The sequence below is a fragment of the Gorilla gorilla genome, chromosome X, assembly GCF_029281585.2.
Source record: "Gorilla gorilla gorilla isolate KB3781 chromosome X, NHGRI_mGorGor1-v2.1_pri, whole genome shotgun sequence".
In the NCBI taxonomy this organism is placed as follows: Eukaryota; Metazoa; Chordata; class Mammalia; order Primates; family Hominidae; genus Gorilla; species Gorilla gorilla.
The window spans coordinates 67,601,572-67,622,681 of record NC_073247.2 but is presented as its reverse complement, the minus strand read 5'-3'; the positions used below and the strand labels follow the sequence as shown (position 1 = coordinate 67,622,681).

The following is a 21,110-nucleotide window of genomic DNA, read 5'->3' as shown; positions in this document are numbered from 1 at the left end:
GTAATTTTGTTTATATTAATTTTTCCAATCCAATAGCATGGGATGTTTCTCCATTTATTTGTGTCATCTACTTTTTCTTTCATCAGTATTTTGTAGTTTTACTGATATATATATATATAATTTTGTATATATTAATTCTTCCAATCCAATAGCATGGGATGTTTCTCCATTTATTTGTCCCATCTACTTTTTCTTAGATCAGTAGTTTGTAGTTTTACTGATATCTATATCTATATCTATATCTATCTATCTATATATACTTATATCTATATATACTGATATATATAGTGATAAAGATATAGATATCAGTAAAACTACAAACTACTGTGTATATGTGTGTATATATATATATACACAAATATATATACATGTGTATATATATACACAATTCAATACATTGGACGATACATACGTACACATGTATGTATGTATATACATATATACGTATATATGTATATACATATACTTATGTATATATGTATATATGTGTATACATATACATATGTATATATGTGTACACATATATGTATGTATATACGTATGTATATATGTGTATACATATACGTATGTATATATGTGTATACATATACGTATGTATATATGTGTACAGATATATATCAGTAAAAGTACATATTATATTTATATATTATATAATTAAAAAATATAAATATAATTATAACATATATAATATATAATATATAATTATATCAAAATATAATTATAAATATAAATAATATAAATAATATATATAATATATAAATATATATAAATATATTATATTATATTTATATGTAATATATACATTATATATATTTCATCTTCTTAACAAGGAGTTCTACTTAATTTATTTTTTGTAACTATTATAAATGTAATTGCATTGTTGATTTTATTCTCAGCTACACTTTTATTGGTGTAAAAAAATGCTACTTGTTTTTATACATGTATTTTGTATCCTGAAACTTTACTGAATTCTTTTATCAATTCTAGGGGATTTTTTTTTTTTGGAGTCTTTAGGTTTTCCAAGATATAAGATTATATAGTCAGATAACAGGAAAAAATTTCACTTCCTCTTTTCCAGTTTGGATATCTTTTATTTCTTTCTTTAGCCAGATTGCTCTGGCTAGGACTTTCAGTACTGTGTTGAATAGGAGTGGTGAAAGTGGGCATCCTTGTCTTGTTCTAGTTCTTAGAGGAAATGCTTTCAACTTTTCTCCATTCAGTGTGATATTAGATTTGGGTTTGTTGTATGTGGACTTTATTACATTGAGATACGTTCATTTTATGCCTAGATTGTTGAGACTGTTTATCATAAAAAGATTCTAAATTTTATTAAATGCTTTTCCTGCATCTATTGAGATAATTTTATGGTTTTGTTATTTTTTTTTATGTAATATATCACTTTTATTGATTTGTATATGTTAAACCATCCTTATATTCCTAATATAAAACCCACTTGTTAATGGCATATTATCTTTTTGATATGCTGTTGAATTTGGTTTTCTAGTATTTTGCTGAGGATTTTTGCATCTATGCTCTTCAGGACTACTGATCTGTAGTTTTTCTGTGGTTGTTGTGTTCTTGTATGGTTTTGGTATCAGGGTGATAGTGGTGTCATGGAATGAGTTATGAAGAATTCTCTCCTCTTTGAACTTTTGGAACAATTTCAGAAGAACTGTTTATTCTTCTTTGTGTGTATGGAAAATCCATTTAGTTCTGAGATTCCTTTGTTAAAAATTGTTTATTACTGATTCAATGTTGCTATTCATTATAGGTCTGCTCAGGTTCTCTATTCCCTCCTGATTCAAACAGGAGTTTGCATGTTTCCAGAATTTAATTTATTTCCTCTAGGTTTTCTTGTTTGTGGAAGTAGAGTTCTTAATAATAAATTTTAAGAATCTTTGTATTTCTGTGATGTCATTTACAATTTCTTCTTTTGCTTTTCTGATTTTGTTGTAATCTCTCTTTTTTCATTTCTGATTTTGTTGTAATCTCTCTTTTTTTCATGATTAATCTGGATAGTGGATTATTTTGTTTACCTTTTTTAAGAACCAACACTTCCTGTTTTAGTGACCCTTTGTACTTCTACCTTTCCTTTTTGGTCTCTATTTTACTTAGTTCTACTAGAATTTTTTTTTTTTTAACTCATTTTCTTCTGCCACTTTTCGGTTTAGTTTGTTCTTGTGTTTCTAGTTCATGGCAGTCCACCGTTAGGTTGTTAATTTGTAATGTTCCTACTTTTTTAGTATAGGCATTTAATACTATGAACATCCCTTCGGGAACTCCTTTTTCTGTGTCCCACAGAATTTGATGTGTTGTGTTTTCCTTTTCATTTGTTTCAAAAATTGCTATAATTTCCACCTTAATTTCTTCATTGACACAATAATCATTAAGGAACATGTTTGATTTCCATGTATTTGTATAGTTTCCAAAGTTCCCAAAAGTAGTGATATTCAGTTTTATTCAAGCGTGGTCTGAGAAGATTCTTGATAGGTTTTTAATGTTAAAACATTCACTGAGACTTGTTTTGTGGCCTAAAATACAAGGTCTATACAAGGTCATACATGGTCTATCTTGGAGTATGTTCCATGTGCTTATGTGAAAAAAATGTACATTTCACAGTTGTTGAGTAGACTTTTCTGTCAAAGTGTGTTAGGTCTATTGCACCTAAAGTCCAAATAAGTTCAATATTTCTTTGTTGATTTCCCGTCTTAATGATGTCTAATGCTGTGAGTGTGCAGTTGAAGTCCCACACTATTATTGTATTATTTTCCACCTCTCTCATTAGATGTAGTAATATTTGTTTTATGAATCTGGTTGCTCCAGTACTGAGTGTATATATACTGAATAATGTTATATCCTCCTGTTGCATTGATCCTTTTATCATTATACAATGACCTTATTTGTCTTTTTTAACTTTTTAATTTAATATCTGCTATATCTAGTATAGGTAAAGCTATTCCTACTCTCTTTTAGTTTCTATTTCCATAAAATATCTTTTTTCAACCCTTTTCTCTCAGTCTATGTATGTATTTACAGAGAAGGTGAATTTCTTGGAAGCAGCATTTAGATGGATCATGTTTCTTATATTTTCTGCCAATCTATCTCTCTTTAGAAGATTATTTAATCCATTTCAGTTCAAGGTTAACATTTATATATGAGGTTTATTTTCTGTCAGGTCACTACATCTTTTCAGTTGTTTTATACATTGTTTGTTTCTTTTTCTCTGTCTTTATGGTTTGGTGAAATTTTGTTGTGTTAACAACTTGACTTTTCTTCCTTCTTTATGTGATTGTTTTATAATATCATGGAGTTTTATATGTTAATGAGTTATCATAATCATGAACATATACCTTTTATTTCCATGTCAAGGACATTTTTGAGCATTTGTTTTAAGTCTGTTCTAGTGGTGATAAATTCCCTCAGCAATTGCTTGTCTGGAAAAGACTTTATTTCTCCTTCATTTATGAAGCTTAATCATGCTAGATATAAACATTTGTATTGTATTTTTTTCTTTCAGCAATTTGTAAATCCCATTCCATTTTCTTCTGACCTGCGAAGTTTCTGCTAAGAAGCTCATTCTTAGTCTGATGGGGTTTCTTTCATAGGTGACTAGATGCATTTTTCTTGCTGATCATAGAAGTATTTCTTTTATGTTGACTTTAGATATTCTTATTTAATATGCCTTTTGCAATGTATTTGTCTTGGATTGCTGGGACTACTGTATCTGGATGTCTAAATCTCTTGCTACACTTGAGATGCTTCCATAAATAATTTTCTTAAATAGGATTTCTAAACTTATTTTTAATCTTTCTTTCTACATCAGTAATACCAACAAATTGTAAGTATTGTTATTTTTGCACACTCATCTTAAGGGCTTTGTTCATTTGTCTTTATTTTTGTTTGATTGGATTACTTCAAAAGATGTGTCTTCATATTTTGAGAGTCTTCCTTCTGCTTGGTCTTTGAAATGTTTTTGTAAACCCTTCAATGAATTTATAAGTTCCAAAATTTCCGTTATTATTACTTTTTTTAGAAAATCTACCTTCTTAGTAAATTTCATATTAACAGCCTAAATTGATATTCTAATATATTTGTATTGCTTTACAAATTTCCATTTAAGGTCCAGGTGTGGTGGCTCATGCCTGTAATCCCAGCACTTTAGGGGCCAGCATGATTGGATCACCTGAGGTCAGGAGTTTGAGACTAGCCTGGCCAAAAATGGTGAAACCCCATCTCTACTAAAAATACAAAAATTAGCCAAGTGTTGTGGCATGTGCTTGTAGCCCCAGCTATTCAGGAGGCTGAGGCAGGAGAATCGCTTAAACAAGGGAAGCAGAGGTTGCAGTAAGCCAAGATTGCACCACTGCAATCCAGCCTAGGCAACAGTGAGACTCTGTCTCAAAAAAAAAAAAAATCTATTTAATTTCATTAAGCCTTTTTAAAGTCAATATTTTGATTTCCTTATCTGGCATTTTGAAGATTTCTTTTGCACAGAGTCTATTGCTGAAGAATTATTGTTTTAATTTGAGAGTGTTATAGTACATTTCTTTTTCAGGCTTTCTGCATCTATACATTGATTTCTGAGCAACCAGGGGAATAGGGGATTGTTCTTATTTTTGAATTTACTTTCATTGAGTGTGGAATTTTGCTCTTGAAGATAAGATTATGATAATAACTACAATCATTTTTTAAGAGATAGTATAAAAAGAAATAAATGTTATAGTGCAAATGCACAAGAAACTGCAAGAGAAGTGAGGATGATTATTGAGTATAAAAAGAGAAGGAATAAGGTCTAGTATTTGATAGCACAATTGGGTGACTATAGTTTAAAGTACTTTGTTGTATATTATAAAGCAATTAAGAGAGTGGAATTGGAAAGTTACACCACAAAGAAATAATAAATGTTTAAACTGTTGGATACTTCAGTTACAGATTTCATAACTACACATTGTATGTATGTGTCATAACATCTCATATACCCCATAAATACATACAACTATTATGTAGTCACAAAATTTAAAAATTTTAAATTAGGTTTGTAATTAAAAAAGAGCTACATTAACATAAAAAGTATGGGTTAGAAAATGGCCACATCTGGCATCGTAATCCCAGCTCTAAATCTGGTATCATAATTCAAAGTAAGAGGAGAGCAGACATTTCCCCCCTCTTTTTCTTTCCAGATTTGTAATTACAGGACCAGTTTTGACAGTCAGCATGTATGTTAACAGTTTATCCAAATTACAAGACAGTGTCTTCTGGAAGTCAACTCAAAATAAACTTTTTGTTTTTGGTTTCAGCTTTAGTTTTGATCTAAAGTTCTGATTATAAACTTTCATCTCAGAGCCAAACATCCTCCCCTTGTGAATTTTTACAAACGTTTTGTTCTGAGAGATTTCCAAAGTGTTTCTGCAAAGAAAACTGGGTATTTGAAAAAATTTTAAAAGTGACTTTTTTTTTTTTAAGGTAGAGAGGGTCGTGTGAGTTCTGCCTTATGGAAGGGCTATTGTATGTGAGATACCTTATAAAAAATATTGTTAATCCACAAAATAAAGCTGTAAAATGGGTATCAATAGCTTAATTTTATGTATGAGTAAACTGCAGAATAGCTAAGTAACTTGCCCAAGATAACAAAACTAGGAGGTAGCCTGCACTTCAAATTTGGATGTGTCATGCTCTAACACAAATATTCCCATTGGCAGAAAACATTCCTATATTCACAAAAGTTAAATTCTCCAGAATGTTGAATTTATCTTATATTTCTCAAAGTGTTCATATTAAAAGTCTTCAGCAAGCCTGAAAAAACCTGGCATAAGGGAAGCTTCTTTCACAAGTACCTGTATCAGCTTCTAATCATAGCAGATATGAAAAGGAAGGGAAAAATAAACAGGAGATGGGCAGATAGCTCTGTACATGTATTTTTAAAACATCTCAGGGGGAAGGTAAAGGTGGAACTTGACAACTGAAGTTACCTAATCACTTAATGCTTTATTGAAACCTACATGTTCTGAGTACCTAGCATACAACATACTAAGATTGGCTTCATTCCCCTGTGTCCTTGTTCATGCCGTGGTTTCCCCTCTGCCTGGCATAATCTTTATCTCTTCTCTACCTGGTTAAGGTTTCCAAATCATTCAAGATTTGGGAGACTGCAACTCCTCCATCAAGAAGCCTTCACTGATTTCCATATAGGAATGGGCACACTCTCTGTGAATAGCATATATGCCTATTCCGTATAGGCATTCACCAAACTGTGCTTTCTTTAAATATTTTACTATTTTACTTATTTTTTTCATGAGTTTCTTTTCTCTACACCTCTAACATATGGACCACAATAGAAGCTCAATAAATGTTTACACAAAGAAAAAAGTAAGTAAAGAAAGAGGTAAACATACCTTCCCATCATGTCCCTTTGCTGACATCATTGCGATCCACAACTGAAAAGAGTACTTCATTTTCTTCAGTTTAACATGTTGAACTGAGGCTCCTAGAATAGTTTCAAGGTGAACCACAACCTTATAAAAGAAAGATATAAAAACAGACAAACATGATGAGAAGACGAGATACTACTGAAGAGTGACATCAGCAAGATGGCAGACCAGAAAGCGCCAGGCCCTCATTGCCCCGTGGAAACACCAAAAAAACAAACAAACAAAAACAAAACACCCCAAAATATATAGCGCAAAGTAGTTTTGTGAGAACTCTAGAAACAAGCTAAGAAGCTGAAGCAACCAAGGAAATGCCTAAAAAAAAAAAAAAAAACTACACTCAAAATGCTAGAAAATTTCATGTCATTTCTGCTTGCCCTTGTCCCACTCCCTCTCTAACACAGCACTGAGTGTCTGAAAGAATCCATCAAATTATTGGTTCCTCCATTGGAATGAAAGAATATGAATGGAACTTGCTTGTAAAGTTCTAGCTTCTCTGGGGACAGTCTGAGGGACTGTTTTGTCTTTTCTGACTTGGAATACTAACTGGAATGATAGCATAGTTTAGACTGTAGGCTGGAAAATGCTTAAAGCAGTGGTGGAAGCTATTGCACAAATGGATTGCTGGGTTACTGCAGATATCTGGGTACCTGTGAGCAAGAGATTACATGCAGCGAAATAAAATACAACTTAAGCTCTGAGAAGAAGCAGAAGTAAGACACTGCTGATCATTGTTAGGACCCACCATACCACCCTTCTTTGCTTCTAGACCTATAACTAGACTCAAGTCTTGTCAGGTCATGTTTATTTTTCTAATTTATATAGACATAAATCCAGGGAATACGTATGACAATGGATATTAAAAGTACGGATAATTGTGGAAGAAACACAAACCTGAAACGGGCCAAATGTATTGATATGAGCCCAAGAAGGAGAGAGTCTCGATTTAGTGTTGCAGCTCAGTGTGTCAGAAAATACTCTAAAAACAGTTTAGAAACACATAGACCAAAAGGTGTCCTACACTAAATGAAGTTGAAATTCCAGTCCTGCCTTGACATACTGTAGAGGAAAGAATCCAAATTCTTAGCGACATTTATCATTTAAGACCTTCTCCCCCACCTTGGGAGAGTACTGAGAACAATTCTTAGCCACAATTACGAGAAATAAATTTTTGTGGGAACCCTATCGTCTTTGAAGATCACTTTTCTCTGTAGGTCAGAAATTACAAGGATTGATACCATTAAACTAAAAAAAATAAATTTAATATAAATAATTGGATTCCCAAGTGGCAGGGGAAAAGTGGCAGCACTTAACTGACAAAAACTACATAAGCAGAAGAGTCAAAGCAGCAATCAGAATAATCTGACTGATACAGACCTATGACATTGTTAGTTAATCATGTTTCTAGTAGTGAGACACATAATAAGTCCATTATATTCTTACTAAATCTGTATAAGCAGAGGAGTCCTAGGCCAACTGAACAAAATTCTAGCTTGTAACATAAAACAGTGTCATGGCCCTTCAATCAATTCCCAGGCTTGAGCCAGTTTACAGACTCACAACCCTTGAATGAAGGGAAGAATGGGTCCCCTGGAAGAAGCATCCCACCACACGCCCAACAACATATAATGTCAATCTTTCTCACAGCTTTCCCCAAAATAAATTATGGCATGGAATAATTAGGGAAAAATAATCAGAAGTTTTGGAGAATATTGGACACAGGTCCTGAACTGATACTAATGCCAGGAGACCTAAAATGACACTATAGTCTACAATCAGAATAGTGGCTTATGGAGGTCAGGTGAACAATAGAGGTTTTTGTTTTTGTTTTAATATATATAATTTAGGAGGAAGTAGTTTTGTTACATGAATATATTGCATAATGGTGAAGTCTGGGGTTTCAGTGTAGCCATCAACCTAATAATGTACATTGTATCCGCTAAGTAATTGTTCATCCTTCACCCCCTCTGATCCCTCCCATCCTTTTGAGTCTCCAGTGTCTATTATTTTACTCCTTATGTCCAGTTCTATACATTATTTAGCTCTCGCTTATAAGTGAAAATATGTGGTATTTGCCTTTCTGTTTCCAAACCATTCACTTAAGACAATGGCCTCCAGTACCATCGATGTTGCCGGGAAAAAAAAAATGACTTTATTCTCTTTTTTAATGGCTGAATACAATCCATTGTATATATACACCACATTTTCTTTATCTGATAATCCATTGATTGACAGTTTAGTTGATTCTATATCTTTTCTATTGTGAATAATGCTGGTATAAACACATGAGTGTAGATATCCTTTTGTATAAAATTTATTTCCCTTTGGGTAGATAACCAGTAGTGGAATTATTGCATAGAATGGTAGTTCTATTTTTAATTCTTTGAGAACCCTATGTATTGTATTAATTACAAGTTATATTCATTAATATTCCTACTAAAGCTTATGAGTGCTTCCTTTTTTCTCCATACTTGCCAGTATCTGTTATTTTTTGACTTCTTAGTAATAGCTACTGTGGTGTAATACAATAGGTAATCAAAATTTTAATTTGCATTTCATTGATTAATAATGTTAAGCAGTTTTTTATGTGTTTGTTGGCCATTTGTATGCCTTCTTTTGAAAAAGTCTGTTTATGCCATTTGCCTACATTTTAGCAGTAATTTTTTTTTTTTTTTTGAGATGGAATCTCACTCTATGGCCCAGGCTGGAGTGTAGTGGCGTCATCTGGGCTCACTGCAAGCTCCACCTCCCAGGTTCATGCCATTCTCCTGCCTCAGCCTCCCAAGTAGCTGGGACTACAGGCACCCGCCACCACGCCCAGCTAATTTTTTTTTTTTTTTTGTATTTTTAGTAGAGATGGGGTTTCACCGTGTTGGACAGGGTGGTCTCGATCTCCTGACCTCGTGATCTGCCCACCTCGGCCTTCCAAAGTGCTGGGATTACAGGCGTGAGCCACTGCACCTGGCCTTGGCAGAATTATTTGTTGTTGTTGAGATGTCTGAGTTCTTTGTGGAACCTAGTTATTAATATTTTATTGGATGTATTGTTTGTAAATAGTTTATTCCATTCTGCACGTTGTCTGTTTATTTTGTTGATAATTTCTTTTGTTGTAAAGAAGCACTTTAGTTTAAGTCCCATTTGTCTATTTTTGGTATTGTGCATTTGTTTTTAAGGTCTTTGTCATGATGTCTTTGCCAAAAATGATGTTCAGAATAGTTTTCCCTTTTTTCTTCCTGTATTTTCATAGTTTTGGTCTTACACTTAAGCCTTTAATACAATTGTGATAATTTTTGCATATGGTGAGAGATACAGGTCCAGATTTATTCTTCTGTGTATGGCCACCTAATTTTCCAAGAACCCTTTTTGAATAGGATGTTGTTTTCACAGCCTATCTTTTGTTGACTTTATCGAAGACCAGTTGGCTGTAGTTATGTGGCTTAATTTCTGGGTTCTCTCTTCTGTTCTTTTGATCTATGTGTCTATTTTTATACCAACACCATGCTGTTGTAGTTTCTATGGCTTTGTAATATAATTTGAAATTAGGTAATGTGATGCATCTGCCTTAGTTCCTTTTGCATAGGATTGCTTTGGCTATGCAAGCTCTTTTGTGGTTCCATATGAATATGGTGATTTTTTTCTAATTCTGTGCAAAATTACATTGGTATTTTGATGAGAATTGAAATGAATCTGTAGATTGCTTTAGATAATATAGCCATTTTAATGATATTCATTCCTCTTATTCAAGAGCATAAGATTTTTTCAATTTATTTGTGTCATCTCAAATTCCTTTAATCAGTGTTTGATAGTTTTCCTTGTAGGTATTTTTCACTTCCTTGGTTAAATGCATTCCAGATATTTTATTTTTACAGCTATTGTAAATGCTAACAAACTGACAACTTGATTTGGTTCTAAGCTTGATTATTACTGGTAAATAGTAATTTTTGTACATTGATTTTGTATCCTGAAACTTTACTGAATTCATTTATCAAATCTAGGAGTCTTTTGGGTAGAGTCCTTAAAGTTTTCTATGTATAAGGTCATATTATCAGCAAACAGAAATAATTTGACTTCTTTTTAAATTCAGAGGGCTTTTATTTCTTTCTCTTGCCTGACTGCCCTGGCTACACCTGCCAGTATTACGTTGAAAAGGAGCAGTGAAAATGGGCATTTTTGTCTTGTTTCAGTTTTTAGAAAGAATGCTTTCAACTTTTCCCCATTCAGTATAAGGCTGGCTATGGGCTTCTTATATACGGTTTTTATCACTTTGAGGTATGTTTCTTCTATGCCTAGTTTTTAAAGAGTTTTTATAATAAAGTTATGCTGAATTCTATTAATTTTTTTCTGCATCTATGGAGATGATCATATGGCTTTTGCTTTTAATTCTGTTTATGTGGTGAATTACTTTTATTGATTTGTGTATGTTGAACCATCCTTTCATCTCTGGGATAAAACCAAATTGATCATGATGTATTATCCTTTTGATGTGGTGTTGGATTCAGTTAGTTAAAATTTTGTTGAGGATTTTCATATCTATGTTTATCTGGGATATTGGTTTGTAGATTTCTTTTCTCTTCTATTTTCATATGTTTATAAGTGGCTTTGTTAATAAGGTGATACTGGCATCATAGAATGAGATAGAAACAATCCCTTCCATATTGATTTTTTTTTAAATTGTTTCAGTAGGACTGGAATAAGTTCTGCTTTGCACATTGGGTAGAATTGAGCTGTAAATCCATTTGGTCCTGGGCCTTTCTTTGTTGGGAAGTTTTTTAATACTATTATTACTCAATCTCAGTACTCATTTCTGATCTGTTCATGATTTCCATTTTTTTCCGTTTCAATCTTAGGAGGTCGTATGTTTCCAGAAATTTATCCATTTCCTCTAGTTTTTCTAGCTTATTAGCATAGAGTTGTTCATGCTACTCTCTAGTTATCTTGTTTCTGTGATATCAGTTATAATGCCTCCTTTTTCATTTCCAATTGTGTTTATCTGAATCATCTCTCTTCTTCTCATGGTTATTCTAGAGAGAGTTCTGTCAATTTTCATTATTTTTTTAAATAAACTTCATTTCATTGCTTTTTAATATTGTTTATTTGCTCTAAATTTCATTTAGTTTTGCTCTGATGTTTGTTATTTTTCTTCTACTAGATTTGGGTTTGGTTTGTTCATATTTTCTGGTTCATTGAGTTGTGATGGTAGATTGTTAATTTGTAGTCTTTTTATTACTTTGATGTAGGCATTTAACATTATAAACTTCCATGTAAATACCAGTTCTGCTGTATTACAAAGGTTTAGGTATGTTTTGTTTCCATTTTCATTTGTTTCAAATATTATTTAATTTATGTCTACATTTTTTCATTGACTCAAAGATTATGCAGGAACATGTTGTTTAATTTCCATGTATTTTTACAGTTCAAGGGTTCCTTTTGGAATTGATTTCTAGTTTTATTCCACTGTGGTCTGAGAAGATATTTTTTATAAGTTTGATTTCTTAAAACTTATTGAGGCTTGCTTTGTGGCCTAAAATATGGTCTATCCTGGAGAATTTTCCATGGGCCGATTGGAGGAATTCTGAATTTGTTGAGAATGTTCTTCAAATGTCTATTAGGTCTACTTGGTCTAACGTCCAGTTTAAGTCTTGCATTTGTTTTTCCTTTTTCTGGCTTGATAATCTGCGTAGTGCTGTCACTGGAGTGTTGAAGTCTCCAGCTATTATTGTATTGCTATATCTTTCCTTAGTTCTAGTCATATTTGTTTTATGATTCTGGGTGCATATATACTTAGGATTTATTACATCTTCTTGTTGAATTGATCCATTTATCATTATATACTGACCTTTTTTTACTGTTCTTGATTTAAAGCCAGTTTTAACTGACATAGGTATAAAATCAATATGGAAGGGATTATTTCTATCTCATTCTATGATGCCAGTATCACCTTATTACAAAAGCCAGTTATAAACATATGAAACATATGATACTCTTGCTTACTTTTGGTTTCTGTTTGCACAGAACATCTGTCTTCACCCATTACCTTCAGTCTATAATTGTATTTATGAGTAAGGTGAGTCTTTTTCAAGAATAAAATAATAGATCATGTTTTTAACATCTATTCTGCCAATCGTGTCTTTTAAGTGGAGTATTTAATTCATTCACATTCAAGGCTGATATTGATGTGTCACGTTTTGTTCCTGTCACAATCTTAATTGTTATCTAGTTTTTTCGTATATTCTTTGGCCTGTGAGTTTTATACTATTGTGTGCTCTTATGATGGAGAGTATTGACCTTTTTATCCTTATTTAGAACTCTGTCAGCATTTCCTGTAGAACATGATAAATTCACTCAGCATTTGTTCATCTAGAAAATACTTCATTTCTTCATTTATAAACATTATAGCAGGATTCAAAATTCGTATTTAAAAGTGTTTTTTTTCATGAAGAACTCTAGAAATAGAACTTCAATTTCTTCAGGCTTATAAAGTTTCTGCTGAGAAGTCTGCTGTTTATGTGATGGGCTTTCCTTTATAGGTGACTCAAAGCGTTTCTGTTGCTAATTTTAGGATTTTTTCCTTCACTTCAATTGTAGTCTGGTTATTATATGCCATGGTAATTACTTTCTTGCAATAATTTTTCCAGAATTCCTTGAGTCTCTTGTATCTGGATATCTAGATCTTTTACTAGACTAGGGAAGCTTTTCTCAACTATTTCTTCAAATAGATTTTGCAATCGTGCTGTGTTTTTTATTCTCTCTTGGGAATACCTATGATTCATAGGTTTGGAGATTTTACATAGTTCCAAACTTTTTGAAGGCTTTTTTAAAAATTATTTCTTTTCTTGTCAGACTGGATTAATTTGAAAGACCTATCTTCAAGTTCTGAGATTCTTTATTCTACCTGGCCTAGTCTACTGTTGAAGGTTTTAATTGTATGTTGTAATTCCTTTCTTAATTTTTTATTTTCAGATTTTTTTGTTTTTTAATATCTATCTTTTTGGTAAATTTCTCACTTATATCCTTAATTGATTTTTTATATATTTGTATTGCTTTTCAGCTTTCTCTTTGATTTCATTGAGTATCTTTAAAATTAATGTTTTGAATTCTTTATGTGGTATTTCAAAAATTTCATTTTGATTAGGATCCATTGCTACCAAGTTGGTGTGCTTGTTTGGGAATGTCATAACACCCACATTTTTTCATATTTCCAGAATTGTTACACTGCTTTCTCCTCATCTGGAGATGTTTTCTCTTGTTATTTTTAAATTTACTTTTGCTTATAATGGCCATATTTATTCCCTTTGGAGATATGACTATAATGTTTGTTGAGTAGGGTTGTTTGGCTTTTCTTCTAAGTGTTTTTAGTGGTAAGCACTCTATAAGAATTCCTTGGTTATAGACAGTTTTAATGTGTTTCTCAAATGCTGGTTGTAGTAGCAGTATACTGAATATGTGAATAGGCTTATGTTCTCCTGTGTCTCTGGGGTGGCAGAGGTCTTGGGAAGTTTATCTGGGACTAGTTCCCAGATATTTTTCTCTATACCTCAAGCTTGTGTCAGCTCATTGTATATTGGGTTGCTTAGTTCAAACTTCAGGGCTGTAGGTGTTGCTTACAGGTAAGAGCCAGCCAGCTGTGGCAGTAGCAGTAGGGGTCTTTGTTTACACGGAGAAGATCTCCTGTGCCTCAAGCAATGGAGTAGTCTGTGAAATGCCCAGTGGCCTGGGTTCTATGCTCCGCCCCAGAGATGGGGTAATGCTGTGCAGAATTTGAAGAGGCAAACCTGTCCTCAAGTCCTTCAATGGTGGACACCAAAAAAAGGACTGACTGGAGTAGCAGGGGAGTAGTGTAGAATTTGTATAATTTCCTTAGTCATAAATAGCCTCAGTGTGGTGGCTTTCTCAAATGCCAATTGTAGTCTTAATGTACCAGGTGGGTAAGTGGGTTCAAGACCTACTGAGTAGCTGGGGTTGTGTGGGCAATGAAGGCAGCAGATGTCACACAAATCATATCTCCTTTCTGAGTGCTATGCTATTGTGTCGGCCGATGTTGTAATGGACTATGCAGTTTGACCTCCTGTTCATTAGGTGGTACTTTCAGGTGACAGCCAGCTGTGGTCGTGGCTGTGGGGTTCAAGCTTGAGCTTTGTTTACCAGGATAAATACTCAGATATCTCAGAAAATGGGCTAGGCTATAGAGCTCCCTGGGGGCGTGGTCCTTTGTCTGTATCCAAGGCAGGTGAAAGGGGCAAAGCTGAGTGGGACTGGGCTGGGCAAGTCCATGCTTAGGCTCCCCAATGGCAGGCACAAGCACCAGCCCAGACAGGAGTTAGATAGCAATTCTAACACCACTGGGGCAATGCTCCAGGAAGGAATGAAGGAACCTCTGCTGTGCCAAAGAGCATGCATGAAGAAAGGGGCAGCTTTGAATTCAAACCCTAGCATGTGGCAGTGAGTCCCACCTTGCTTCCACACTCTCAACCTGGTGGAGCTCTCTCCTGCAACCTACCATTGGCAGCAAGCTAAAACAGCCAGACAAGACACAAGCAGTTTGTCTTCAGATCATTAAATTGTCCCAGGCTGCCAAACTCCCTGATTGGAACAAAACTGAGGCTCCCAGGCCACATCCATGCTGGTCTAGTCCTGCCAAGGGAAGAGCTCCCAATTTCTGCACCTGCAGCTCATGCCCATGCCACACTCACCTCTCAGTTCTGTCCATGAAGTCTCCTTCCCCACATGAGACTAGATTGCAAATCTCAGTCCAGAGACTTGCCAAACCGGAGACTTTCACCCATTCTGGATAGTAGATTTCCGTGCAGTTCTCTATGAGTTAGGATTAGAAATGTCCTCCTTCTATTAGTGGTAGAGTATAGAAGTGCACACAAAGCACTTCCCAATGCCACTCCTCATAGCCTCTTCACGGCTCACCAAGTCAGATCCTGTGCTTGGTAGGATCAAGGAGCTCCCTCGTGGCCTGGATTTCCCAGTTTCCCAATGAAAATATGTATCAGAGAGAAATTCTCTCCCCCTCTTACACACTGGTGACTCACTCACAAATTTCCATTGGACCCACCCATAGCATGGGCTGCTGCTGGCTAAAATTTTTAAAGTTTCTGAAGTTTATTTCACTTTTATGTCCAGCTCTCATGTTCCTTCTTGGATAAAATTTTACAGTGTGACTCTCTACCTGCTATTTTGCTATTTTCAGGTGGATGTGGTGTGATAACAAAGCCTCTAATCCATAATCATTTCCAGCCTCCCAGAGTGTCCTTGTGTCCTCCCTGCAAATCTTTTATCACCTGTAGGCCACAGAGGGACAGAGGCCATGGCATAGACACCTGGGCCTCCTGGAGCAGAAGAGAAGGAACAATGGAGTGAACCTGAGCTCAGTGGACAGGCAGAAGAGACAAAATCTCTGTCAGATCATCAGATCATAGGTTTAGCTGACATTCATTTCACAGCGTGTACAGTGAGTCCATGAAACCATCTTGCGATTATTTCCTCAGCTCTGCAGTGCATAATTTAAATAGATATACTCAGCAACTGGCAGAATTCCCACATCACTTCCCTGACCTATGGAGTGAGTGCTGTTGTCATGGTAGAGGATAAATAGAAGCAACTAAAACTGCTCCTATCTAGGAAAATAGTAAACCAAAATCAGTACTGCCTTCCTGGAGGGATTGCAAAGACCAGTTCCATCAAGAACTTAAAGGACGCAGGGGTGGTAATTCCCATCACATCCCCATTTAACTCACATATCTCCTATTTGGCCTGTGCAGAAAACAGATGGATCCTGGAGAATGACAATGGATTATTGTGAGCTTAATGAGATGATAACTCCAAACAGCTGTTGTGCCAAATGTGGGTTCACTGCTAGAGCAAATTAACACATCCCCTGGTATCTGGTATAGAGCTATTGACTAAAAGAATGTTTTTTTTTCCTATGTCTGTTAGTAAAGACAGCCAGAAGCAGTTTGTTTCAGCTAACAAAGCAAGCAGTACAATATCGTACCTCAGGAGCAGGACTCCTCAGCTCCTTGCAATAATTTAGTTTGTAGGACTTTGCCTTTTCTTTACACGAGGCATTGCACTGGTCCATTAAATCAGCAACATAATTCTCATTGGATTTAGTAGGTAAGAAGTAGCAACTACTCTAGACTTATTGGGAAAACATTGCTTTATTTCGCCATCATAATGCCTGTTCTAATCAAGGAACTCATTTCACAGCAAATGAAGTGTGTCAATGGACCCATGCTCAACAAATTCACTATTACCACATTTTCACTCCTACGGACTGGATTGTGTCCCTTCTTTCACCAAATTTATATGTCGCAGTCCTAACCCCTAATGTGACTGTATCTAGAGATAGTCTTTAAGATTTAATGAGATCATAAGAGTGAGGCTTTAATATGATAGGATTGTGGCCTTATAAGAAGAAGATAGAGGTATTTATTCTATTTCCCTGAGCCTTGTGAGAAGGTGGCCATCTGTAAGCCAGGAAGAGAGCCTTCCCCAAAACCTGACCATACTGGCACCGTGATATCAGATTCCTACCCTCTAGAACTATGAAAAAATAAATTTCTGTTGCGTAAATAACCCAGTCTATGGTATTATGTTATGGGTCACTGCAACCGCCACCTCTTGGGTTCAAGCAACTCTCCGGTCTCACCCAGCAGAGTAGCTGGGATTACAGGCGCACACCACCACACCTGGATAATTTTTGTATTTTTAGTAGAGACGGGGTATCACCATGTTGGTTAGGTTGGTCTCAGACTCCTGACCTTGTGATCCGCCTGCCTCGGCCTCCCAAAGTGCTGGGATTAAAGGTGTGGGCCACTTCACCTGGCCAAAAACACCTTTGTGGCTTCTTGATAATAGTTTTCACTCATGGGTTGGAGCTAAAATGTTAATCTTATGAAGGTAATGAATAGAATGCTGATTACCAGAGGCTGGGAAGAGTACTGGGAAGGGGAAATAATGCAGGTTGATTACTGGTACAAGAATAAACAGAACCAAAGACAAAAACCACATGATTATCTCAATAGATGCAGAAAAGGCCTTTGACAAAATTCAACAACTCTTCATGCTAAAAACTCTCAATAAATTAGGTATGGATGGGACGTATCTCAAAATGATAAGAGCTATCTATGACAAACCCACAGCCAATATCATACTGAATGGGCAAAAACTGGAAGCATTCCCTTTGAAAACGGGCACAAGACAGGGATGCCCTCTCTCACCCACCACTCCTATTCAACATAGTGTTGGAAGTTCTGGCCAGGGCAATCAGGCAGGAGAAGGAAATAAAGGGTATTCAATTAGGAAAAGAGGAAGTCAAATGGTCCCTGTTTGCAGATGACATGATTGTATATCTAGAAAACCACACTGTCTCAGCCCAAAATCTCCTTAAGCTGATAAGCAACTTCAGCAAAGTCTCAGGATACAAAATCAATGTACAAAAATCACAAGCATTCTTATACACCAATAACAGACAAACAGAGACCCAAACCATCAGTGAACACCCATTCACAATTACTTCAAAGAGAATAAAATACCTAGGAATCCAACTTACAAGGGATGTGAAGGACTTTTTCAAGGAGAACTACAAACCACTGCTCAATGAAACGAAAGAGGATACAAACAAATGGAAGAACGTTCAATGCTCATGGGTAGGAAGAATCAATACCATGAAAATGGCCATACTGCCCAAGGTAATTTAGAGATTTGATGCCATCCCCATCAAGCTACCAATGACTTTCTTCACAGAATTGGAAAAAACTACTTTAAAGTTCATATGGAACCAAAAAAGAGCCCACATCGCCAAGTCAATCCTAAGCCAAAAGAACAAAGCTGGAGGCATCATGCTACCTGACTTCAAACTATACTACAAGGCTACAGTAACCAAAACAGCATGGCACCGGTACCAAAACAGAGATATATATCAATGGAAAAGAACAGAGCCCTCAGAAAGAATGCCACGTATCTACAACTATCTGATCTTTGACAAACCTGAGAAAAACAAGAAATGGGGAAAGGATTCTCTATTTAATAAATGGTGCTGGGAAAACTGGCTAGCCATATGTAGAAAGCTAAAACTGGATCCTTTCCTTACACTTTATACAAAAATTAATTCAAGATGGATTAAAGACTTAAACGTTAGACCTAAAACCATAAAAACCCTAGAAGAAAACCTAGGCATTATCATTCAGGACACAGGTATGGGCAAGGACTTCATGTCTAAAACACCAAAAGCAATGGCAACAAAAGGCAAAATTGACAAATGGGATCTAATTAAACTCAAGAGCTTCTGCACAGCAAAAGAAACTACCATCAGAGTGAACAGGCAACCTACAAAATGGGAGAAAATTTTCACAACCTACTCATCTGACAAAGGGCTAATATCCAGAATCTACAATGAACTCAAACAAATTTACAAGAAAAAAACAAACAACCCCATCAAAAAGTGGGCGAAGGATATGAACAGACACTTCTCAAAAGAAGACATTTATGCTGCCAAAAAACACACGAAAAAATGCTCATCATCACTGGCCATCAGAGAAATGCAAATCAAAACCACAATGAGATACCATCTCACACCAGTTAGAATGGCAATCATTAAAAAGTCAGGAAACAACAGGTGCTGGAGAGGATGTGGAGAAATAGGAACACTTTTACACTGTTGGTGGGACTGTAAACTAGTTCAACCATTGTGGAAGTCAGTGTGGCGATTCCTCAGGGACTAGAACTAGAAATACCATTTGACCCAGCCATCCCATTACTGGGTATATACCCAAAGGACTATAAATCATGCTGTTATAAAGACACATGCAAATATATGTTTATTGTGGCACTATTCACAATAACAAAGACTTGGAACCAACCCAAATATCCAATAATGATAGACTGGATTAAGAAAATGTGGCACCTATACACCATGGAATACTATGCAGCCATAAAAAATGATGAGTTCATGTCCTTTGTAGGGACATGGATGAAATTGGAAAACATCATTCTCAGTAAACTATCACAAGGACAAAAAACTAAACACCGCATGTTCTCACTCATAGGTGGGAACTGAACAACGAGAACACATGGACACAGGAAGGGGATCATCACAGTCTGGGGACTGTTGGGTGGGGGGAGGGGGGAAGGATAGCATTAGGAGATATACCTAATGCTAAATGACGAGTTAATGGGTGCAGCACACTGGCATGGCACATGTATACATATGTAACTAACCTGCACATTGTGCACATGTACCCTAAAACTTAAAGTATAATAATAATAAAAAATATATATACTTTGAAAGAATAAAAGGGGGCAGGCAGGATGGTCAAATAGGAACAGCTCTGGTCTGCAGCTCCCAGCCAGATCAACGCAGAAGGTGGGTGATTTCTGCATTTCCAACCGAGGTACTCGGCTCATCTCATTGGGACTGGTTAGACAGTGGGTGAAGCCCATGGAGGATGAGCCAAAGCAGGGTGGGGTGTCACCTCACCTGGGATGCACAAGGGGTCAGGGAACTCCCTCGCTTAGCCAAGGGAAGCCATAAGGGACTGTGCCATGAGGGATGGTGCAATACGGCCCCAGATAACACGCTTTTCCCACAGTCTTCAAAACCCACAGACCAGGAGATTCCCTCAGGTGCCTACACTACCAGGGCCCTGGGCTTCAAGCAAAACACTGGGCAGCAGTTTGGGTAGACACTGAGCTAGCTGCAGGAGTTTTTTCTCAAAGCCCAGTGGCGCCTAGAACACTAGGAAAACAGAACTGTTCTCTCCCCTGGAAAAAGGGCTGAAGCCAGGCAGACAAGTGGTCTAGCTCACTGAATTCCACCCCCATGGAACCCAGCAAGTGAAGATCCACTGGCTTGAAATTCTCACTGTAAGTACAGCAGTCTGAAGTCGATAGGGCATGCTCTGGCATGGTGGGGGGAGGGAGGGCCACACTTACTAAGGCTTGAGTAAGTGGTTTTCCCCTCAGTGTAAACAAAGCCCTCAGGAAGTTCAAACTGGGTGGAGCCCACCACAGCTCAGCAAAACCACTGTAGCCAGACTGCGTCTCTAGATTCCTCCTCTCTTGGAAGGGCATCTCTGAAAGAAAGGCAACAGCCCCAGTCAGCGGCTTACAGATTAAACTCCCATCTCCCTGAGATAGAGAACCTGGGGGAAGGGGCGGCTGTGGGTCCAGCTTCAGCAGACTTAAAAGTTCCTGCCTGCTGACTCTGAAGAGAGCAGCAGATCTCCCAGCACAGCACTAGAGCTCTGCTAAGAGACAGACTGCCTCCTCAAGTGTATCCCTGACTGCTGTGACTCCAGACTGGGAGACAGCTCCAAGCAGGGGTCGACAGACACCCCATACAGGACACATGTGACTGGCATCTGGAGGTTGCCCTGCTGGAAGAAAGCTTCCAGGGAAAGAAACAGGCAGCAATCTTTGCTGTTCTGCAGCCTCCACTGGCAATAACCAGGCAAACAGGGTCTGGAGTGGACTTCCAGCAAATGCCAGCAGACCTGCAGCAGAGGGGCCTGACTGTTAGAAAATAGACTAACAAACCGGAAGGGATAGCATCAACATCAACAAAAAGAACATCCAAACAGAAACCCCATCCAAAGGTCACCAGCATCAAAGACCAAAGGCAGATAAATCCATGATGATGAGGAAAAAACAGCACAAAATGCCTGAAAATTCCAAAAA

At 36.4% G+C, this 21,110-nt stretch overlaps 1 protein-coding gene across 1 annotated transcript in view; it reads right to left on the bottom strand.

The window, feature by feature from the left end:
* The window catches only part of FAAH2 (fatty acid amide hydrolase 2), a 216,202-nt gene that overhangs the window by 56,075 nt on the left and 139,017 nt on the right, over window positions 1–21,110 (bottom strand). The window contains exon 8 of the mRNA XM_004064273.4: window positions 6,393–6,512. Within this exon, the coding sequence (XP_004064321.1) occupies window positions 6,393–6,512 (120 nt within the window). The remainder of the gene's footprint in view (window positions 1–6,392; window positions 6,513–21,110) is intronic.